Below are 25,559 nucleotides of genomic sequence, written 5' to 3' on the forward strand. Positions count from 1 at the left end.
GTCATCCAACTCAGAATTCCAAGTCGGGAACTCTGGCATCTTTCTAGAGCTCCGACCTGAAGATGACTGACGCATGATTCAACCTTGTTTTTTTCCAGAGTTCACAGTTGTCTTGAAAGTACCAAAAATCCAGAGAATGCCAGACTTTGATGACAAAGTTTCATGACAAAATTTGCCCACAAGAAGGACCACCGCGGCACCTTCCTGTTCAAGTCCAAAAATGAATTGTATGCTGCTGCATAAATGATCTAACATGCCACGGAGATACAGTAAGCAGACAATGAAAGCTCTTACAATATTTGCTGATGACATTTCTCTAAAACAGGCTATAGGCTACATGTGCACCACCAAGTCAGAACAGTAGCCTAAGTTATGAGGGGGAAAGAGACCAAATTATTAGGGTGAGGCACATGGGCTACTAACGGCTTACTACACAACATACACTTAGCATTACTTTCTTATCTACAGTATACTGTATCTATACATGTATACACAAGGCCTGCAGATTAGTGTGGCCTTCTCATCCCATTGCATGAACACATGTTTTCTGTCACATATTTATAAATGAGAGAGAAGTTGTACCTCATTAACAAAATATCTTCTTGATCATTACTTTGGTTAGGCCTCTAGGTAACCAGCTCACACTAAGCCTATCTAACGGTATCCCACTTGGCACACACTTGCTTAGCTATCCCACTGGAAACACTGGTTGAATCAACGTTGTTTCTACGTCATTTCAATTCAATTTCATCTAACCAACTTGGACTAGACGTTGAACTGACGTCTGTGTCCAGTGGATGTAGCCTGCAGTAAAGGGTGTAGTCGTTTTTCTTATCGATATGCCTAAGAAAGCGTATTTTTGTACCACTTTCATACCATTATGTTGGTGGTAGGTAGACTATTTTACATTGTAAAAGCTTCAATTCACCCCGATGCTTTCAACTTTTGAGCCCTGTGTAGCACACACCTTGTTTTTCCTGTGGTTTGCTGTTGTTGACATATACACCTTGGTTGTCAGGCGCACACAATAGCCTAGTAAAAAACTACAATGAGAAAACCATGCATAATCCATGCACAACCAAACCTACCTGAAACTGCGCAGAGTATTGCTTCCGCCAAAAAGACAGTCAGAAGTGTGATTGACATTTTCTTTGAAGTCTCGTTGATAATTCGGCAAATCTGTTCGTCACTGCTATTTCAGTAGCCTACATTACATGATGATCTTTCTGAGAAAGCTCCCTTTTCGTAGCCTATGAAGTCAAGTGAAAGTCAGCTTCCTACTAGAGAACTTCTTGACAATGAAATTGCACTGTCATGTGGCTAAGAATTGGTTGGCTAATGGTTATAATTATCAATAAATATATATATATATATATATATATATATATATATATAATTGTTAGAATGTATCCTAGATCACATGCTCCACACATTTGTTAATTATTACAACGTTGCCCCCAGATTCTCCACCCTTTTCCCGAAGAGTGCCTGACTAGTCGTGTATACTCTTTGGCGCCTCCTTGTGACGGGGTGGCAATGGCTTTCACCAATCAGGTTATTAAAAAAATCCGCCTTATAACTTTCAGAGGTCATAATAATAAAATAAAATCCAATATAGAACTCATCAATTTATTGAAAAAATATTAATATCAAACACCTCAAATTCACATTGAATTGGCAGTATATACAGGTCGGAATTCAATCGTTGCAGATAGATGATGTCACACTGCGCTTTGAAGTGCATTTGTTTTGCACAGCAGCATGTCTCGGAAGGAAGGAGTTGACACTTGATTTAGGAATCGTCAGTCCTGTGGTGTGATCCGTTTAGTGAACGTGGCTGAGAAGTCATCCAGTGCATGCAAAGAGACTGATCTCTAAGTCTAGTGTCAACTAGTCTCTTTCCCTAGCTCAGTATTCACAGATCTGAAGGGTTCAGATAGGGATATGTACAGTATGTTGGTGATGGCTGAACCCAGACCTAAATTGACCTTCCTCTGAAATGCTTTCACCAATCAAGTTTTTTTTTTTTTTTTTTAAAGCTCTCTTTCTTTACAAGGCAGATGAGGATGAGCTCAGGCCTGGTTCCTCTCAACCAACACTCTCTCCCTACACTAGACTTTGCCTATTGTGGGGGTTGGCATAAATTACTCTGAGAAAAATAACTAAAACAATAACAACCTGTACAAATACCTTGACTTAAGTCAAGTGAGGGCTTGAAGAATTATGAAATTATGAAATTATAAGAAATTCACAAGATGCGATTAAAAACAGAAAGTGCAGTGGGTTGGCATAAAGTTCTCTGGAGGAAATACCTGAAAAGGAATCATACAACCACAAAGTGATTAATACTATGGCTTCAAACAACAAAAACAATATGCACAAATTGATTTTGATTTGTAAAGACGAGTCATGAATAATGAGAAAGTGTAAGAATCCAAAGCTATTTACATCAAAGTATAAGATAATCTCTTGTTTTTGTCCATTATCAAAATGTTCTGATACAAATATTGCCTTCATATTTCTGAACTACTGTAAACTCATAAAGCACACAACTCATCACATTATACAGTGAGCTCCAAAAGTATTGGGACTGTGATACGTTTTTTGATTGTTTTGCCTCTGTACTCCAACACTTTAGATTCAACTGATTGAATGCAATGTTTGCCTATTTTCCATTTTAAATTTATAGTTCATTGAAAACATCTCCAACAGTTTCTCTCTTCTTAGTAATTTGTCTCAATGTAACAGACATGGAGGCATGTACTGAGAGCCTTCAAACCCCATTTTTGTGGTCCTCAGTTCCCCACCAGGAAGACCACCAGCTGGAAGGAAGCAATAGAGAACAGAGCTCATGAGACAAAACATTACTAATGACTAGGGCCAGGAGTTTTTCCTGGTCAGGTCACATGGTCTGGAAAAACTCTTGGTCTTATGTTATAAATGCAACAACAGGTGTTCTTCCTTTCCTTTAAGAATACCAACACCAATCTGACTCGTTCATTGTTTGACTTTCATTGCATCCAAATTAAAAGAAAAATACCACATGTTGATCATCACAAACATAATAACAATGTAATAACAATGTGAGCACTTCCAAATGCTTTCTTAATAAATCTTGTGGTTAGTGTCTTTCTCAGACTCAGACTTACCATCCTAAAACACTGGATTCTTTACTGGCTGTCTTTGTCCCCCATCAACACATCTTTGTCTGGCAAGAAAACACACAACTGAAGAGTTGGACTTAATACACACACACACACACACACACACACACACACACACACACACACACACACACACACACACACACGTAAGCACACACACACATGTAGGTCAGCACGTAAGCTCACACACACATCCCTGGTCTCCCTTCACACGCTTACAAGCTACAACAATCAAACAGCACAGGGATTTCCTAGTTTGTCTATTCTTGACCACAAACTTGTTCTAATGAGATCATTTCTAGTAACCCTCTAGATCAGGGTTCTTCAATTCCGGTCCTGGAGGGCCGAAACACTTCTGTTTTTTATTTCTACCTGGTAGTTAATTGCACTCACCTGGTGTCCCAGGTCTGAATTTAGCCCCTGATTAGAAGGAGAGGATGAAAAACAGAGGCGTTTCGGCCCTCCAGGACCGGAATTGAAGAACCCTGCTCTAGATCATGTGTCAAACTCATTCCATGGAGTGCCGAGTGTCTGCGGGTTTTCACTCCTCCCTTGTACTTGATTGATGAATTAAGGTCACTAATTAGTAAAGAACTCCCCTCACCTGGTTGTCTAGGTCTTAATTGAAAGGAAAAACAAAAAACCCACAGACAATAAATCCTTCCTGGAATGAGTTTGACACCCCTGTTCTAGGTTACAGAATGGTACAATAATTAGATGGTACAATGATTCTCTACACAATGACTGCTTGTTTTTTGACATAAACTGAAATTAGGTAAACTATTAGAATTTTATCAACCAGGAAATGGAGGAGTGATTTCTGTATAGTCCATCTTTAAATAAGTTACTTCTGTTTATACAGTCTGAAATTAACTGTATGACTTGCCTGGGGCTGGCTGGACTACATCACTGCCTTTAGCTGAGGAGGAGAAGAGAGAAAAGTTGAGCTTAACATTCTCATACACAGACCACATTAGTATTTGTTGTGTTCACTTCTGGATGACAATGAAAAGGATGCTAAGTGGCAGAATTCCATGGGAATGCCACTGTGTCTTACCCTCAGGCTTTGACTCATCTTTGCAGATTGCAACTGCATCGTATACATTTTATATATGCTAGCACACACACTGCTAACTTTAAACTCACATGAATAATCATCACCTTCTCATACTGTAAGTTACATGTCACAAAAACATATTCTTAAAATAAATGCCACCACAAATAATATGAGAACCACATTTCTGGCAACATCTCCACATATCTGCATTGTCAAAATGGCCTCATAGAAGTACCATGTAAAAAGGTGTGTTAGTGTTACTACCTGTTTTAGTGGCAGTGTTAATTTAGTTTTAGTCTTTATGACTAAAATACCTGTAATCCTAGTCCCATTTAAGTCATTTCATCCTTGGTTTTAGTTATCATCAGTCGACTGGACGATTCTATTCTAGTTTTAGTCAGTCATTTCAGTCCTATTTTAGTCATAGTAACTTTCTTTTGTTTTATTAAATAGTTCATACAAACCTCTAACTTAACTTCCATCATGAACATAATGGCTTTCACTCCCTTAGTCACATTTTAGTCACATAATAGTCAGTGCATTATTTTCTGTAAAATATTTCATATCTAGGCTGTGTGGGAGAGCTGTGCAGATAAGCTCAATCAGATCGCGCAACTGGAAGATGTCAATTCTTCTAATGAGAGGATTGCATGACAAATTCTGCATGCATGCTTATGATTGGACAAAACAGATCACAGTCAAAAGATCGAGGACCACCATTCGCGAAGTAGCTGATAATAAAAAAAAAAACATAAAATAGCCTGTGAAAAGTAATGTAAACATTGATGTAAAAATTGCTTATAATAAGAGTTAATGCCTTATCTTCTCACCTACAGTCCTTTAAGTTTGCATTAGATTATGATGACATTAATGCTGTGTACTCGCTCTCACTCACACTTTCCTCTATTTACTTTCTTCTTCATTCTTCAAACTTTTGTTAAATTTGGGGGGTATCTGTACTTGACTATTAATATTTTTGACAATTTTTACTTTTACTTCACTACATTCCTGAAGAAAATAATGTACTTTTTACTCCATACATTTTCCCTGACACCCAAAAGTACTTGTTACATTTCGAATGATCAGGCAGGACAGCAATATGGTCCAATCCACGCACCTATCAATATAATGCGTTGTCATCCCTACTGCCTCTGATCTGGCGGACTCACTAAAGACAAATACTGCATTTGTAAATGATGCCTGAGTGTTGGAGTGTGCTCGTCTGTCTGTAAAAAATAAACAAGAAAACTGTACCGTCTGGTCTGGTTTGGCATTTACTTTTACTTGTTACTTTTACTCAAGTATGACAATTGAGTACTTTTTCCACTACTGTACTTAAGTATATTTAAAACCAGATGCTTTTAGACTTTTACTCAAGTACTATTTTACTGAGTGACTTTCACTTTTACTTGAGTCATTTTCTATTAAGGTATCTTTACTTTTACTCAAGTATGACAATTGAGTACTTTTTCCACCAATGCACATATCAACACACACACACATTAGTGAGAAAAGGGCCCTAATTAGATTAAAACAGGTTTCTGTATTTCTGGGATGGGACAAAAACAACACTCCTGTCCTGTGAGGAAGCATGTGCCCGTCTGTCCGTAAAAAGTCAACAAGAAAACTGTGCCGTCTGGTCTGGTTTGCTTCATATAAGGAATTTGATGTATAGCATTTACTTTTACTCAAGTATAACAATTGAGCACTTTTTCCACCACTGTATTTAAGTGCATTTAAAACCAGATACTTTTAGACTTTTACTCAAGTACTATTTTACTGAGTGACTTTCACTTTTACTTGAGTCCTTTTCTATTAAGGTATCTTTACTTTTACTCAAGTATGACAATTGAGTACTTTTGCCACCACTGCGAGCGTGCACACACACACACACACACACACACACACACATATATATTAGGGAGTAAAGGTCCCTAATTAGATTAAAACAGATTTCTTGATTTCTGGGATGGGACAAAAACAACAATCTTGTCCTGTGCTGTGAGGAAGCATGTGTGCAGTGCATGGAAGTACTGTATGTGTATATGGTGCAGTGCATGAATAATAATAATGTTGTGTTTTGTATTACTGTGGGGAGCCAGTTAGCAGGTTGAATATGGATCAGAGTCAAGTTAGGGTAAAACTTATCAAACATTGTACCACAATACTTTCTCAAAAAGTTGATCCAGGTGTGTTTGGGATATACTGAGATAAATAAGAGACACACAAATGTAAGACATTACTGAGACACTTTCAATCAAATGAAATGCACATTGTGTAACATTTTGGTGAATCAGTGAGTATGAAGAGTTGAACCAGGAAGAGACAGAGAATCATCCTACCGTTTTTTTTCTTCCACACCAACCAACCTGGGGAGTAAAAATACAAATATTTTATAACTTCTTAAAGTACAAGTCTGCATTAATATTCTGTCAGCTATTGAATTTACCCACATTTACATGCCTAAGCTGCAATAAGAAGCCATCATTTCTGAGCACCAATTAACAACCTGCATTCAGTACCTGAACATCTGAACACTACTGTAAATACAGGTAGAACAGGTATCCCCTTCAGGGGGTATAGCTCACTGTTGTTGCTGCTGTTATGTCAATCTGTGCTTCAGAAATATGTACATGTGCAGTGCTCTGTTACTATAGAGGTGCTGTTCTTACCTGTTAAGACGATGGCGACAAGTACTAATATGGTAAAGACAACCAAAGCAACAACAGCACCGATATTGGAAGGCTCTGAAATAAAAACACATTTTGTATTGATACTTTGACAGGAGTTGATCAGGTATTCAACATAGTGCAGCATTCAAAATGTCCTACAACACTAGCAGTGTTACTGACATATCAATACATAAGACTGTAGCATACTTATGAGTGTCCACTCACCTTGGCCAAACACATCTCCAACTGGCTCACTGACTTCCCCTTCTCCAGCAGAGTTCTTCATCTTGCAGAAGTACTTGTAACTGTTAGTGGATTTGCCAGTGTCGTTCTTAGAGACAATCAGCTGTTTTCCTCCGACAAGCCACGCCCCTTCTCCCACTTTCCAGTTGTAGGTGACGGGTTCAGCATCAGTGGTGTCGCCTTCACAGGTCAGAGTGCAGGTGGTTTTGTTGGTGTTACAGGAAGAAGTGATTGTGGGTTTGGGGACTGCCTCTGTAAATAGGAATAATTTGGGGAAAATGCTTGTGAGGTACTGCATAACCTGCTGTTTCTACACGACCACACATACACACATACACACATGTACACACACACAGATGTATGCACACACACACACACACAGAGAGAAACACTTACTGATAACAGATAGTTTATATGTCTTGTCAAGCAGTTTGCTGTTGAACTCCACAGAATAAACTCCACTGTCTGTTTTCTTCAATCCACTGATTCTCAGCTCTCCAGTAGCCTGGTTCAGGGTTGTGCGGCCTTTGAAGACATTATAGATGTCCAGACCACCAAAATCCTTGTCCCACTCTGCCACCTTGTTCTTCCCATGCTTCCATAGGATGCTTGTGATGGGGCCAGGCACTGTGGACTTGTCTGGCTTCAACACGATCTCACCTCCCACTTTATGATAAAGATCTGGAAAAGCAGACATTTCATACATGTATCAGGGTATCAATGTATCCAGGGTAACACATTATGGTTAGGGTATGAATATGTAGTCTTAACCCTATTGGCATTGAAAGTGACATTATTATCAACCTTTACTTTTTATGTCTAGAATTCTGCTTGCTGGGCGTATCTGGCCTATGTAGCCTGCCCACTTTGATAGTACTGTTGTGTTATATAGACTGTTGTGTTACATAGACTGTTGTGTTATATAGACTGTTGTGTTATATAGCAAATCTGCCCACTCTGGTCTTGGCACATGCACTCTAGCCAACAGCTCGCAGCAACAGTGGGGGTAAACTATCTACATTATGACATTATTATGGATAAGAGCGAGAATATTTGTATTTATCCAACGGCAGTCAAGTATCGATAATCATGTCACCAGAATAAGAATGTCAATATTTATTTGAAAGGAGCATCAAACTCATCACCTTACACATTCACCACCCTGTGAAGTTCATCATAATTAATTTAATCTGTAGCCTAATAAACTGCATGCTTTCCCAAGTCGTAGTGGGAGGACCACACAACATATCATCATGTGATTCCAAGTTTACTTCGATCTGATGGTTATGATATCAATATTTGCACATAAAGCAGGGCAGGTATTATGGGCGGGTGCTAGGGGGCATGGCCCACCCTACCGTACCTCCTTGCCCGTCTAAATAAAATATTGAAATATTTATCATTTATTTGACCGCACCGACAGAAAGACGTATCAAGATAAAGCGTCTGAGCGAGCAAAACAGCGCCCCTCTGTCTCCGTAAGTGTAGACCATGTATCTGATTCTGTCTGGACAAAAGGAGTATGGCATGTCATACTTTTTCTGGCCAGACAGAATCAGAAACATGGGCTACATATAGTAAGACAGAGGGGCGCTGTTTCGCTCACTAGTTTCAGCAGAGAGGAAGAGGCGAAGCGAGAGGCTCACTCTCGCCAAAATCTGTCCTGAATAAGCCTGCAGTCTCAGGACAATTCGTGCACATTCATTGTTACTTTGTGTGAACTGTTTGCCCTTTTGATTGTTTATTTTGATCAATACCCCATGTAAATAAGGTATGTCAAAAAAATTGTTTTTGCTTTGTCATTATGGGGTATTGTGTGTAGATTGATGAGGATTTTTATTTATTTAATCAATTTTAGAATAATGCTGTAACGTAACAAAATGTGGAAAAGGTCAAAGGGTCTCTATACTTTCCAAATCACTGTATTTCCAACTAACAATTTAGTTACATTTCATATAAGGAAAACAGTACATGGAAATAAATTCATTAGGCCCTAATCTATGGATTTCACATGACTGGGAATACAGATATGTAACGAAAACAAAATGTGGAAAGAGAAGCGGTCTGAACACTTTCCGAACGCACTGTATGTAACCAGTAGGCCTAGTAAAAGTACCGTTAATCCCCGTCATTTGGTTACATTCATTACTGTTCATGCAAGCATTACAGTCATTTACCGTTCTCATTCTCATAGTGGAAACGTTGTTTGCAGAGTTCACAACCTACACTTGTGAGAAACAAGTTTTTTTTTTGGTGAAATTTCACATTTACATAATTATTCAGACCATTTACTCAGTACTTTGTTGAAGAAAGCACCTTTGGCAGCGATTACAGCCTCGAGTCTTGTTGGGTATGACACTACAAGCTTGGCACACCTGTTTTTGGGGAGTTTCTCCCATTCTTATCTGCAGATCCACTCAAGCTCTGTCAGGTTGGATGGGGAGTGTCACTGCACAGCTATTTTCAGGTCTCTCCAGAAATGTTAGATCGGGTTCAAGTCCGGGCTCTGGCTGGGCCACTCAAGCACATTCATAGACTTGTCCCGAAGCCACTCCTGCATTGTCTTGACTGTGTGCTTAGGGTTGTTGTCCTGTTGGAAGGTGAACCTTCGCCCCAGTCTGAGGTCCTGAGCGCTCTGGAGCAGGTTTTCATCAAGGATTTCTCTGTACTTTGCTCCGTTCATCTTTCCCTTCATCCTGACTAGTCTCCCAGTCCCTGCCGCTGAAAAACATCCCCACAGCATGATGCTGTCACTGCCATGCTTCACCGTAGGGATGGTGCAAGGTTTCCTCCAGACGTGACGCTTGGCATTCAGGCCAAAGAGTTCAATCTTGGTTTCATCAGACCAGAGAATCTTGTTTCTCATGGTCTGAGAGTCCTTAAGGTGCCTTTTGGCAAACTCCAAGTGGGCTGTCATGTGCAATTTACTGAGGAGTGGTTTCTGTCTGGCCACTCTACCATAAAGGTCTGATTTGGTGGAGTGCTCCGGAGATAGCTGTCCTTCTGGAAGGTTCTCCCATCTCCACGACGAACTCTGGCGATCTGTCAGAGTGACCATCGGGTTCTTGACCAAGGCCCTTCTCCCCCGATTGCTCAGTTTGGCCGGGCGGCCAGCTCTAGGAAGAGTCTTGGTTGTTCCAAACTTCTTCATTTAAGAATGATGGAGGCCACTGTGTTCATGGGGAACTTCAATGCTGCAGATATATTTTGATACCCTTCCCCAGATCTGTGCCTCGACACAATCCTGTCTCTGAGCTCTACGGACAATTCCTTCGACCTCATGGCTTGGTTTTTGTTCTGACATGCACTGTCAACTGTGGGACCTTATTTAGACTGGTGTGTGCCTTTCCAAATCATGTCCAATCAATTGAATTTACCACAGGTGGCCTACAATCAAGTTGTAGAAACATCTCAAGGATGATCAATGCAAACAGGATGCACCTGAGCTCAACTTCGAGTGTGAAGTATTTTAATGATCCTCTGTGACTAAGTCATGCTCTCTGGTGAAGTATTTTGAATGTTTTGCCACAATTATATAATTACTCCTGTCTAAATAAAAGCAAAATGTTCAGTAGTGTGGTCAAGTGCCACAAAGAGGGACTTAGGAAAATTACAATTGGCTCAGAACAGTGCAGCACAGCTGGCCCTTAAATGTACACGGAGAGTTAACATTAATTGTATGCATGTCAATCTCTCATGGCTCAAAGTGGAGGAGAGATTGACTTCATCACTACTTGAATTTGTAAGAAGTGTTGACAAGCTGAATGCACTGAGCTGTCTGTTTAAACTACTAGCACACAGCTTGGACACCCATGCATACCCCACAAGACATGACACCAGAGGTCTCTTCACAAACCCCAAGTCCAGAACAGACTATGGGAAGCGCACAGTACTACATAGACCCATGACTACCTGGAACTCTATTCCACATCAGGTAACTGTTGCAAGCAGTAGAATCAGATTCAAAAAACAGATAAAAATACACCTTATGGAACAGCGGGAACCGTGAAGAGACACACACACAGGTACAGACACACGCATACCCACACAAACGCTAGCACACACACTCTACACACACGTACATTGTAATATTGTTGTATGGTGGTATTATACATTTTGTATTGTAGATATGTAGTGGTGTAATAATGTTATATGATGTACTGTTTTATCTTTTGTTGTATGTGTAATGTAAGTGCATTAATGTGTTTGGACCCCAGGAAGAGTAGAGCTGCCTTGGCATCAGCTAATGGGGATCTCAAGCAAATACTTTAGGGGAAGCCAGTATCCTATATATAGCCCATGTATCTGATGCTGTCTGGACAGAAATAGTATGACATGCCACACTCTTTTGGTCCAGACAGAATCAGATACATTGTTTACACATACTGAGACAGAGGGGCGCTGTTTCGCTCGCTCGGATTCTTTATCTGAGATTGATGGGTCTTTCTGTTGGCGTGAGTCTCGGTCAAATAAATGACAAATATTTCAATATTTTATTTGGATGGGCAAGGAGGTACGGTAGAGCGGGCCAGCCCCCCTAAGGCCCGCCCCTAACTCCGGCCCTACCATGATCATGCTGACCCTTCTGTAGGTTTGAGCCTTGGTTAGGCCAGGACTCAATATCCGATAACTTCCTGAAGTTGGCTATGTGTGTTGCTAAACTGAATAAGAAGGGTGCGGTCCTTATTTCTCAACGAAACCCCCATAGACGTATTTTGAAAATCATTAGGAAGAGCGTATTTAGGCTATTGTCCATCCATCCATAATGTCGTTTATGATTTGCCATGTTTCTTTTTTTCTTTGATATGAATCCCACTCGGCGGCTGCGCTTCTAACTTGAAGTTGCAGCCCACATAGTGTTCATAAGGCACATTATCTTACATATATATATACCAATTGTTCATGATAATCAAATATTATGTGATGTTGTAGGCTAGGCTATACAACTAACACACAATAGCAAACAAGTAGCCTAACAAATATTAGGTAGGCCAAACGCTTCGTTCGGCTCCGCCAGTCGGTTCAACTTACCTCCGGAGACCACCGGTCGCGCAAGATAAAGCAAGAAGCACAATCTGATGAGCGTTAGTTTGGACATATTTGCTAGTTAGTTAGTTTATTTAGATAATAAATAAAAGTAAGTTCAAATGAGATATGGTAAAACACTATGTGGTTCATAGCCTAGCCTGTCGAGGCTGTGAAAGTGAAAGTAAAATTTGGATTTTAGTTCCTCCCTCTGCATGAGTCATGACCTCTCGGTTCAAAATAAAATAACGTTCCATTTCACTTGTAAATAATGTTTAATAGCTGCAATACAAGCACACTGTATCCCAACACATTGCATTATGTTTTATGCTATATTAACTTTATCGAACCACTTCTGGAATATTCCTTGCTGTAGTCGTGCCCTTATCTGGTCTTTGGCTGTGTGTATAATTGGCTACAATGTACAGAATTACATATATAATTTAGAATTGATAGGATCACTGTGCTATAATGTAACAACAGTTGGCAATACTGTAATATTCAAAGGTAACTTAATAGCTATAGTTCATTTAATTCTGAGTCTGAGGGCTTTTGATTCACCAGCCTATAGCCATTGACCTATAGGACTTCTGTATGAGGCATGCACAAAAAAACATTCATACAATGAAATATTTTCCTCAAAACATAATACATGTTTGCCATCTTGTTGCATGGATCAACATTTCATTATAATTCACATTATTCAAAGTTTATAAAAAATTATAGTAGCGTCGGCTAAATATGACACATAACATACAGGATAACAATATTTTACATTTTACATTTTAGTCATTTAGCAGACTTACAGGTAGTGAGTGCATAAATTTTTTTTCTTCATACAATATGATACATAATAACCAGAAAGATAGAAAATTAGATATGGGTTTACTGAAGAGAAACAAACCTTCCCTGTACAGAATCTAAATATTTGTCAAACAAACTATATATTCAACAAGTGCTTTTCAACTGGTTTCTCCTGGTACAGAGGCTGGAGCTGTACTGGTCTCTGTTGGTACATAGGATTTACCTATACTTCCCTATGAAGTAGACAGAGAATCTGAGCTACTCTCTATGGCTGTACATGCTGTATCTGAGATGATGTCTATTGGTCCAGAGGGTGCACCTGAACTGTATTTTACTGGAGTAGATAGTGTACCTACATGCTGTGGCTCTGAGACCAGCTGCCAATCCTGGACTGCTTCTATCAGGAGTGTCTGTACAGTCTGACACTGAGCTAGTGGGTCTCCTCAGACCTGATAGGTCAGGTGTTCCTCCCTCTCTGTCTACCTGACCACTGCTCCTCTGGGTTTCCATTGCTTTCGCTACTCTTCCTTGTTCTACACCCATCTGATAGCCATGATAGTATCTTATAGATGGTGGTCTTGGTGCAACACGTGGTGGGGGATTGTGGGGTAATGCCGTTGTTTTAGGAGAAGTTGGGTCTTGATGTATGGGAATTCGGGATGGAGGTGTTTGTTTGGAAGAAGTTAAGTTATTTCCTTCCTCTCTCTCTGACGCTCCATCTTCATCCCTTCTCTGAGGGGTTGGTGGAGACCTCTGACCGTCAGTCTGGCTGTTGTGTGTGGCTCTGCTGGATTCCTCCTCTTGCTCCTCTTACTCTGGCTCCACCTCAGAGTTAATGTCCTCCTGTTGTCTTTACATCATTCTCCTCTCCCTCACCCTCTTGCTTTCCTTCTTTCTCTTCCTCCCCCTCCGTCTCTCCATCTGGTCTTCCCTCTGTCTCTCCCCATCAACATCTCTCATTCCCTGTCCATCTCTCTCTCCCTCTGTCTCAGAGTCATTTCCTTTGTCACTTCCCTCATGTAACCCCTGGTCTCTCCCTCCCCCTCTCGTTCTTCACATTCCTTAGTCGGTGTCCTCATCTGATATTTAGGCTGGTTGGAATCTCAGCCCTGATTCTGGCTATTACTCACAGTACCACCTATGTTATCAGTAGATCCTGCCTTGTCATTGTACTGTGATGGCTGATCCTCTCCCTCATCCACTCCGGTTTTCACATTCAGTAATGACTGCTTCTCTTCTTCCATTTTCTCTCCCAGGCTGGTTCCCTCAGCTGCCTTCTCCGGACCCTCTTCAAAATGACTTTTATTCTCTGTACTCAGCACAGATCTCCGATGGTCACTATTCTCAGCGTCTCCATTGGCCTAGCCATGGTTATAAAAACAAGGGAGAGAAAGAAGGGGAAGTCAACGGGCAAGGAGGTATGTTGGGTTTAAAATGTGTTTAACAATGTAATATTGTTTAGTTTGAGTATACACCCTGTAATACAATGTAATAAGGGATTATTTAAAAAGACATGGGCTTACCTTTGGAACACTTCTTGATGAGACAGACCACAACAGCAACCACAACTAACAACAGATTGACACCAATAACACCACCAGAAACCAAAGCTATGACCTTCCAGTTGCCTGTAACACACACACACACACACACACACACACACACACACACACACACACACACACACACACAGGTCACGTGATCAGTCAGTGGTGTAAAGTACTGAAGTAGTTTTCTGGGGTATCTGTACTTTACTTTGCTATTTATATTTTTGACAACTTTTACTTTTACTTAACTACATTTCTGAAGAAAATGTTTTACTTTTTACTCCACACATTTTCCCTGACATCCAAAAGTACTTGTTACATTTTGAGTGCTTAGTAGGACAGGAAAATTGTCAAAATTCATGCACTCATCAAGAGAATATCCCTGGTCATCCCTACTGCCTCTGATCTGGCGGACTCACTAAACACAAATGCTTTGTTTGTAAATGTTGTCTGAGTGTTGGAGTGTGCCTCTGGGTCCTGGCTATCTGTAAATGAAAAAAAAAACAAGAAAACTGTCCTTTCTGGTTTGCCTAATATAAGGAATTTGAAATTATTTTTACTTTTACTTCTACTTTTAATACTGAAGTATATTTAAAACCAAATGCTTTTAGACTTTTACTCAAGTAGTATTTTACTGGGTGACTTTCACTTTTACTTTAGTCATTTTCTATTAAGGTATCTTTATTTTTACTCAAGTATGACAACTGGGTACTTTTTCCACCACTGTGATCAGTGAAACCTGAACAAGGAAATTCCTTTACAAACAGCATCATAATACTTGGACATGATTAAACCCTGCCTGAGTATATTAACAGAATGGTATTTACTTTTCAAAACCCAAACCTTTTCTCACTATATCATTCAGATCTTGAATTTACCTGTGGCCAGGCAGTATTTACTGTTGTAGGTCTGTGTCTTCTCACTTATGGGTTTTTTGATCTCACAGGTGTAGCTGTCTGACTCTGGGGATGTGATGTTGTAGTGCTGTCCAGTCTGCTCCTGGCTCCACATCTCCCCCTGGTGGTCAGGCCAAGACCAGCGGTACTCCACCAGTGGACCCTCAGCGCTGCAGGAAGTGTTGCCATGGTCATGGTACCGTTAAATTCACAGGTGACTTCAGTTTTTTTTATACTGGATCTGTGGACCGAAATTGAGGTGTATGTCACATAGCAGAGGACACGTGGTGGCACACACACACACACACACAAACACTTAGTGAAAACCAGACATCATACGTGAAAGTGAACTAGTGACTTGTGTCCAGGTTAGAGGTTAACACTCTAAATGGGCCTACATTGCCCTATTGACATTGAACGTGATATATATTATCTACAGTAATCATAATAACAGTTAATGTCAGTTTTAAATGATGTGTCATGTAGTTCCTATGTGGACATTATGTTATGCATGGTTTATCTATAGCCCTTATAATAAACTGATGCCAATCTACAGGAGGTAAGTGACGGTTACCACGCACAATTTCAGCTGTTAAAATGTCTGTCCTTGCCAATACAATAGGCCTATAATATGTCATCATTGGGAGGCAGAAGTGGAAACCCCAAGAGTTGGGGAGTAACTGATTACGTGTAACCTACCCAACCCTGTAAACCCCATATTTCTTCTGGTAAAGCCAAACACACACACACAGCCAAAATGAACCATCCTTTTATGGACCTGCAGATAGCCATATGCACAGTCACATATTATAGTTATTGTGTGCGGTTGATATGATATCATAAACGAAGCATACTTGTGCGACATTATGTTGTATTAGCTGTGTTCGAATACCCATACTAACACAGAGCTGCCAACTCTCACGCTTTCGCCGTGTGACACACGTTTTTGCCTGTTTTCACACGCACTCACGCCACACATCCAATTTCTCACGCAAAAAAAATCGGCCGAGACTCGTTCGTTCCTTTTTTCAAACTCCCCGACGGTAGCGCCACTGAACCATGTGCGCTGCACCCCGAAGTTAGCGACAGAAGAAGAGATACTATTGCCGCTAAAGACAACAGGAGAAGAAACGGTCACTACCTCAAGAAGTCTGAAAAGAAGCTGAGCTGAGACTAGGTATGTAACAATGAAATGTCGTCCAATTGAGTACTCACACTCTTAAACTTTAAATCTTGAAATAAATTATTTGTTTGTGCGTGTGAACATGATTTAGTGTGGTGAATGTAAACTCAGCTGATTTCGAACAGGTAAGATGTATTCAAAAGAATTTAACATAAATACAGGAAATGTGTGCAATAGAAGTAGACTTGTGCAGACATTCACTGACCCCATGACAGAAGTGTACCTGCTGTTCTTCCAAGCCAGCGTACCAACTTTCACTTCTTTCAACTTGCTGCTTCAGAGAGAGCAGTCATCAATATTTTTGTTACATGATGAGGTGGGATTGGATTTTGCTGTTGTTTTCCATTCTGTGTTTCTTGCTGATATCTGCAGGGATCCTCTAAAACAGGTTTCACCTACTATTTTTGTAAATGTCTGTTATAGATGGTGAAATTCGTACGCAAGCTATGTTCCAAGTTTATGGTTCCAGAAGCTCTGCAGTGCCATGAGGAGCCTTGTGAAATTGCCTTTAAAGAAAAGGCAAACCATTTACCAGGTTAGTATTTGACTATTATTATGATCAAACACTGTGATATGTGATATTTAGCCTTGTACCTTATACCGATATGCTGTATCTGTGACAGGAAGAAAGTTGAACATTAGGTTCACAACCAGGGCTAAATTTAACAGATTACTCGATGAGGGTGACATCACACCACAGCAGGTGGATTCATTCCATGAAGCTGTGTTGTGTTTCCTGACAAGTGCTGTGGACTATGCACTTAAGAAGCTGCCACTGGAAGAGCCACTGATCAAGCACACACAATTTGTAGATGTACGGCAGAGGGCTGAAAGTGACATCGAAGATGTCCTGTACTTTGTTGAAAGGTTAGTTTTTTCTCTCTAATTATTGTCTGTTATCTTAGCTAAAATACCCTGTGTTTTATGATGAGGTGTGTTCACTCCTAAACTGCACATGAGATATTCTTATGTGGCTTCTCCTCAAAGATGTGTATGAACTGCTGCTGGTTGATGACTATATACCTAAAACATAACAACTTGTAACTCTACTTTCATAAATAGGTTTCCCCATCTCCTCCCATACCATGGGCCAGAGGAGCATGACCTTCTGGGTGAGGAGTTTCTAAATTATCAGACCATGCCAATGATATCCCTGCAGGACGAAACTGAAACGGAAAGCTTCTGGGCTGAAATGGCAACCTGGAAGCATAAGGTAAACATTTTTTGTCTTTCCTTTTGGCAGGTGTGGCTTGGCTACATCTGTTGCTTAAAATTGTTGCATGCATATATGTGTCATGCATGTTGCAAATTATGCATGTTTTTATCTGAACTTTGTTAATGGATCAACCTACAGTATTAATCAATCAAAAATCAAGGTATGTTTTTCCATTGTGTTTTGGTGCATTTTCCATAGGTGACAGGAGCCAAAGAATTCGAGAGGCTTGCTGCCGTCGCCAAGCTTGTCCTGGTGTTGCCCCATGCAAACGCAGATGCTGAGAGGGTGTTTTCAGTTGTGGGACTGAACAAAACCAAGAGAAGAAACAGCCTAGCATTGGATGGCACCCTGTCCTCAATAATGACCATAAAGATGGCCAATCTGGAGCCCTGCTTCAAATGGGAGCCCCCCTCCGATATCATCAAGGCCTCCAAGAAGGCCACAGGCCAGTATAACCATGCCGACAAATCATAGACAAGAGGCTCATTTGAGATGAGCCAGGTCTGCGCAGAATCGATCACCGGCGATCCCCGCCCAATGCATGCTGGTTAGATTTGTGTCCGACTTGATCCCGACTTTCTCTGACGTCATGCACACGTGGGCAACGATAACCTCATGAGATCAAGGCGGCCGCAGTTCTGAGACGCAGGCAGTGCAATTGCTTTTTACCGACTGCAGGACCCAGGCGGACCCAGGACAAAATCTCACTCCAAGGTTTTTTGAAAAGTTGGCAGGTATGCTAACATATTGTATACTACATACTTAATGAGTATATACTACATACTATAAGTTCATTTTAGTATACTGTAAACGAACGGTATCCTTTCAGTTGAGCGTACTAGCGCTACCGCTGTCTACCGGAAGTTGATGCTGTTGCTATGCAACCTCTTGCTAGCTTGTTAGCATAACAAATTACTAGCTAGACGTTCTTCGACTTCAGGTGTGTTTGTGCATTCAATCTGGAGTACCAGAGTGCGCTCTGGGCGTTCGTAAATTCAGAGTGTTTAGCTCTCGGAGGGTTCAGAGCTGGAGTAGGGTTGATCCGAGCGTTCTGATTTCACAACGGCAGTCAAGCACCCAAGCTAACTGGCTAACGTTGGCTAGCTACTTCGAGACACAAAGAGAACACCTCACTCTTACCATTTTACTCGCCCAGCAGAGCTGGTTAGGCTGTTTTCATGTTATCCAGAGCGTTGTTGACTGTAACTGTGCTGCTGGCAAAAATTTAATTACGCTTTTTTGCCAACGTTTACTGACACCAGACATATTCAACGGGTGTTCAGCGTTGGTAAATTCATCAGTTATTATGTGCTCTGAAATCGGAGTAGATAGACAGTGTATTTAAGAAAGCACCCGAATTAACAATGTTCATTGAGAACACACAACAACTAGCTATACCACTTTGCTACGCTAAGAATGTTGGGTAGTTAGTTAGTGTTAGAAATTGCGTAATTCAAATCTGGCATTGGAATAAGAGAAAACATAATCAACAGATATTCAATCCAGGCTAAATTTATTATATGCAAAATGTATGTATGATAAGTATGATGGTTCGTATACGGGCTCACTGAAATACCACGCAAGGCAGACAGAGAACTGATCCATTGTTACAGGCTGTTATTTAAATACCCTGACAGTGATAGTTCCCGCTCCTTGCTGGGCCTATCAGGGTAGAGACTGAGCGTGGTTTAGACTTACTCAGCCAATCCGTTGGCGCACAGGCTGGTCCCAGGCCCTTGGCGCTCCACTGTTGCCAGGTGTCTAGTTGTTTTGCAACTTATCCAGAAAGTCTGCACTTTTGCAGTACACGTCCTTGAGTATGATGGTTTACAGACAACAAAGAGGCAGTGTTCGGGTATTGTGAGACACAAGTTCTTATCTCCCCCTACTCCCTAAAACAGCTCCTCACATTAATCACAGCTTGTTAGGTGAAACAATTTATATGTCACGATCGTCTAACAGAGAGGACCAAGGCGCAGCGTTGCAGGCAAACATACTCTTTATTACGAGACACGATCAAAAACAACAAACGATACGTGACAGTTCACGGTCTACCATAAACAGACTAGAAACAAAATCCCACAAACACGAATGAAAAACAGACTGTATAAATATGGCTCCCAATCAGAGACAACCAGCAACACCTGACACTCGTTGCCTCTGATTGGGAGCCACTCTGGCCAACATAGAAATAGCACCCATAGAAACAAAACACATAATCTACACACCCTGGCTCAACATAACAGTGTCCCCAGAGCCAGGGCGTGACAGTACCCCCCCCTAAAGGCGCGGACTCCGACCGCGTCAACCAAATACCACAGGGGAGGGACCGGGTGGGCACTCCGCCTAGGCGGCGGATCCGGCTCCGGGCCTGAACCCCGCTCCCTCTCCAACCCCCCAAAGTACCCCTGGTCCGGTCTGGCCCCGCTGGCCGGAGCTGGACTGCACACTGATGGAGCGGATTGCTCTAGCTCCGGCGTAAAACATCTGACCAGTGCCGAACCAGGCACCAGTGGAACAGGCACGGGCCGTGCCGGACTGACGACGCCCACCACTGGCCTGGTGTGGAGAACAGGCACGGGCCGTGCTGGACTGACAACGCACACCACTGGCTTGGTGTGAGGAGCAGGAGTGAGCCGAACCGGGCTGACGAAACGCACCACTGACTTGGTGCGGGGAGCAGGAACGGGCCGAGCCGGGCTGACGAGCGCACCACTGACTTGGTGCGGGGAGCAGGAACGGGCCGAGCCGGGCTGACGAGCGCACCACTGACTTGGTGCGGGGAGCAGGAACGGGCCGAGCCGGGCTGACGAGCGCACCACTGACTTGGTGCGGGGAGCAGGAACGGGCCGAGCCGGGCTGACGAAGCGCACCACTGACTTGATGCGGGGAGCAGGAACGGGCCGAGCCGGGCTGACGAGCGCACCACTGACTTGGTGCGGGGAGCAGGAACGGGCCGAGCCGGGCTGACGAAGCGCACCACTGACTTGGTGCGGGGAGCAGGAACAGGCCGAGCCAGGCTGACGAAGCGCACCACTGACTTGGTGCGGGGAGCAGGAACAGACCGGACCGTACTGGGGACACACACCACTGGCCCTACACCGGGATCTGGAACGGGCCGGACCGGACTGGTAACACACCCCAGTACCTCTCGCCGTGCCTCTACACCTTCCATCCCCTCTTCGACCAGTGGCCCCCGTAACCTGGCGGCCTCCTCTGCCAACCCGCTGGACCGCTCTATCGCGACCTCCTGCTGCCCCGACGTCGTGAGCCCCCCCCTAAAAATGTTCTGGGGGTCTCTCCTCCCCGTGGGCCAGGCCTCTATAGTTCTCGCCCAACTCTCGCTCTTCTGCCTCCAACTCCCGCTATTCAGCTCCTCAATTGGCTTGACCCAGTCAAGGCTCTTCCTCCATTGTTCCCAAGTCCACTCTCTCTGCTCTTCACTCGGCTTGACCCAGTCGAGGCTGCCACGGAGATCTGCTAGGGATTTCCCTGGCGATGGCTCCTCGACTCGCTGCTTGGTCCAGTTGTGGTGGGATTTTCTGTCACGTTCGTCGAACAGAGAGGACCAAGGCGCAGCGTTGCAGGCAAACATACTCTTTATTACGAGACACGATCAAAAACAACAAACGATACGTGACAGTTCACGGTCTACCATAAACAGACTAGAAACAAAATCCCACAAACACGAATGAAAAACAGACTGTATAAATATGGCTCCCAATCAGAGACAGCCAGCAACACCTGACACTCGTTGCCTCTGATTGGGAGCCACTCTGGCCAACATAGAAATAGCACCCATAGAAACAAAACACATAATCTACACACCCTGGCTCAACATAACAGTGTCCCCAGAGCCAGGGCGTGACATACTCATTCAAGGGTCTTTCTTATTTATACTATTTTCTACATTGTAGAATAATAGTGAAGACATCAAAACTATGAAATAACACATATGGAATCATGTAGTAACCAAAAAAGTGTTAAACAAATAAAAATGTATTTTATATTTGAGATTCTTCAAAGTAGCTACCCTTTGCCTCGATGACAGCTTTGCACACTCTTGGCATTCTCTCAACCAGCTTCATGAGGTAGTCACCTGGAATGCATTTCAATTAACAGGTGTGCCTTGTTAAAAGTTAATTTGTGAAATATCTTTCCTTCTTAATGTGTTTGAGCCAATCAGTTGTGTTGTGACAAGGTAGGGGTGGTATACAGAAGATAGCCCTATGTGGTAAAAGACCAAGTCCATATTATGGCAAGAACAGCTCAAATAAGCAGAGAAACGACAGTCCATCATTACTTTAAGACATGAAGGTCAGTCAATCCGGAAAATTTCAAGAACTTTGAAAGTTTCTTCAAGTGCAGTCGCAAAAACCATCAAGCTCTATGATGGAACTGGCTCTCATGAGGACCACCACAGGAAAGGAAGACCCAGAGTTACCTTTGCTGCAGAGGATAAGTTCATTACTGCTAACAGCCTCAGAAATTGCAGCCCAAATAAATGCTTCACAGAGTTCAAGTAACAGACACATCTCAACATCAACTGTTCAGAGGAGACTGCATGAATCAGGCCTTCATGGTCGGATTGCTGCAAAGAAACCACTGCTAAAGGACACCAATAAGAAGAAGAGACTTGCTTGGGCCAAGAAACACGAGCAATGGACATTAGACCGGTGGAAATCTGTCCTTTGGTCTGATGAGTCCAAATGTGAGATTTTTGGTTTCAACCGCCATGTATTTGTGAGACGCAGAGTAGATGAACGGCTGATCTTCATGTCACCAGAATAAGACCGTCAATATTTATTGGAAAGGAGCATCAAGCTCATCACCTTACACTTTCACCACCCTGTGAAGTTCATCATAACTTATTTTATCTATAGCCTAATAAACTGCATGCTTTCCTGACGAGTCATATTGGGAGGACCACACAACATGTCATTGCGTGACTCCAAGTTTAGTTCAATATGATGGGTATTATATCAAGTTTTGTGCATAAAAGCATTTCCACCACCATTTCTCAGATTATTAATTTTACAGACACAAAAAGATCCCACCTTGTCTACCGTATTTTGTTTTGTCGACATTTGGAAAGTTTACAATTTTTTACAATCTTTCCATCAGGCCTGTCATGAATTTATTTTACTGACATATACTTTACTCGCATGAAACGGTTGGATGGAAACCTGGTTAGTAGCCAATTAGCGATAGATTTTCATGTGAATATTCTAAAATCCACATAAAGAAAATGTGCACATTTTCCAACCAGTTTCCACCCAACAGACTTGTTGCAGATAAAAATCAGTGCGTCATGATTTAGTGCACACAAAATGTACTTTTTCACTTCAGTTTTCATGTACCATCACATTCACAACTCCACTAATAGGGGGGCCAGTATACTTCCCACGGGGGGCCAGTATAAAAAAAAAAAAAATGTATTCACTAACTGTAAGTCGCTCTGGATAAGAGCGTCTGCTAAATGACTCAAATGTAATGTAAATGTAATAGTTTTGTCACAAAACCTGTTGCATTGAATAGCAAAATGCCTACTCTGGTCTTGGCACTTATGCTCTAGCCAACAGCTCGCAGCTACAGTGGGCGTAAACTATCTACATTATGAGATTATCATGGATAAGAGCGATTTTTTGGGGGCATCTAAAGCTAATTTCCTGCATTTTTACACAATCCAATATGCCTGAACAAAAAAGTAAGCAAAAATGCCCACAGTCATCAAGCTAGGTAAGAGATCATTATTAAATATGTTTAAGTGATTAATAAGACTGAACTAGATCAAAGGTAATTCAATAATAAATATTGTGTTGCACCTTTAACCAATAGCCTAACAAATGAACAACTCTTGAAAAAATACAAAGACTTTTGATTGTCTTTATTAAGACATCCTCTATATCAAATTTCAGCCAGACCGACCAGCCAGCTCGAGCCGCCTGCACGACCGTCCCCCACCAGTCTAGTCAATAACTCAACTCTCTCCCAACACAAGTTCCTTCCCAGTTCCCACCTTACATTTTTTTTGTTCCCAAGGGAAAGGTTTAGAAACAAAAAAACACCCCAAAAAACACATACACCTCAAATATACCTTAACACACAGAAACAACAAATCCTCCATATAATTATTCTCATAGGCCTAATAGTACTGTAGAGCTCTTTTTACTTGCACACAATATAGCTGGGTCACCCCGTCCTGTCCATAGGGGTCCACCACCCTGCAGCACCCCAACCCATCACACCTCACTCAGCTGTAGAATCTTAGTGAAACTTTCATTATTGGTTTCGGGTGTGTTATGCCAAGGACAGAGTGACAAGCCACAGGACGGCAGACCCCCAATGCCAGGACTGAGCAGCCTAGCAGCTAGGGATTGCCTAAATACAGTGCCCTCCACTAATATTGGCACCCTTGGTAAATATGAGCAAAACGGGCTGTGAAAAAAATGTCTTTATTGTTTATCCTCTTGGTCTTTCATTCAAAATACTCACAAAAATCTAACCTTTAATTCAAGTAAAATAATGAAAAGAAATGGTTTTATTCTCATCATAAAACAAATATTTTTCTAGAATATATGTGTGCCACAATTATTGGCACCCCTTCATTCAATACTTTGTGCAACCTCCCTTTGCCAAGATAACAGCTCTGAGTCTTCTCCTATAATGCGTAATGAGGTTGGAGAACACATGGCAAGGGATCTGAGACCATTCCTCCATACAGAATCTTTCCAGATCCTTCAGAATCCAAGGTCCACGCTTGTGGACTCTCCTCTTCAGCTCATCCCACAGGTTTTCTATGGGGTTTAGGTCAGGGGACTGGGATGGCCATGGCAAAATCTTGATTCTGTGGTCAGTGAACCATTTTTGTGTTGATTTTGAGGTGTGCTTTGGCCCAGTTTAAGCTTCCTAGCAGATGCATTCAGGTTTTGATTTATTATCAGTTGTTACTTGATGGAGTCCATGATACTATGTATCCTAACAACCTATTTGTTAGGATACAGCCCCACGCAACCCCCGGACTATCCTGGTGAAAGTCTTACGATACATCGACAGGGAGAAGGTCTGGCTCAGAGCTAAAGAGCTTAGGACTTTTCACTGGAAAGAGTCAAAGGTGGAGTTTTTCCTTGACTTATCCAAGGAGGTTCAGGACAAGAGAAATTAGTTCACAGAGGTGAGGCATATGTGCATGAAACGGGGACTGAAATACTTGTTGCAATATCCCACCGTGTTCTGGGTTACTGTGAGAGGATCACTAGGTCATTTCACAGACCCAAAGGAGGCAAAGAAGTGTGTCATGGACGTCAGTGAGGCCGAACAAAATGAGTAGTGTGGAACCATTTTTCTTTAAGGTGATAGAACCTCCCATGTTGTGATTAATAGTCTCATTGAGTGTTTATGCTACAAATGCTGCCTATAATTTATCTTTCTGGTTTACAGTTGACATCATTATAGTACTAGATTAAGCAGGAATATAGTCCAAGCATATAATTCTGTATTATGGTTATAGTGGGGATAAACATATATATTATTTTAAGTTTTCACTCTAATAACAGCAATAGTGGGTCAATATAGGCCATAACAGGCGTGTTTGTGCCATGCGTGATGGGCACAACCCAAAGTGTTGCAGATAGATTGTAACTTCCATCAATGTAATTGTCTGCATCACTTCCAATCCCCCATGTTTATATATATATATATATATATATATATATATATATACACACACAGTGGGGAGAACAAGTATTTGAT

General features: G+C 41.8%; 1 protein-coding gene across 1 annotated transcript; it reads right to left on the bottom strand.

The window, feature by feature from the left end:
- Positions 1-1,615: 1,615 nt before the first annotated feature.
- LOC121559767 lies at positions 1,616-12,352 on the bottom strand. The gene is made up of 8 exons (XM_041872859.2): positions 12,168-12,352; positions 7,533-7,817; positions 7,119-7,388; positions 6,894-6,968; positions 6,564-6,590; positions 4,051-4,083; positions 3,150-3,208; positions 1,616-2,822 (listed from the first exon to the last, which is right to left on the bottom strand). Exons 1-7 carry the CDS (start codon positions 12,232-12,234, stop codon positions 3,171-3,173), a joined length of 795 nt encoding a protein of 264 aa, XP_041728793.2. The 5' UTR covers positions 12,235-12,352; the 3' UTR covers positions 1,616-2,822; positions 3,150-3,170.
- Between the last annotated feature and the right edge of the window lie 13,207 nt (positions 12,353-25,559).

Source organism: Coregonus clupeaformis, chromosome 20 (genome assembly GCF_020615455.1).
Source record: "Coregonus clupeaformis isolate EN_2021a chromosome 20, ASM2061545v1, whole genome shotgun sequence".
NCBI classification, from domain to species: domain Eukaryota; kingdom Metazoa; phylum Chordata; class Actinopteri; order Salmoniformes; family Salmonidae; genus Coregonus; species Coregonus clupeaformis.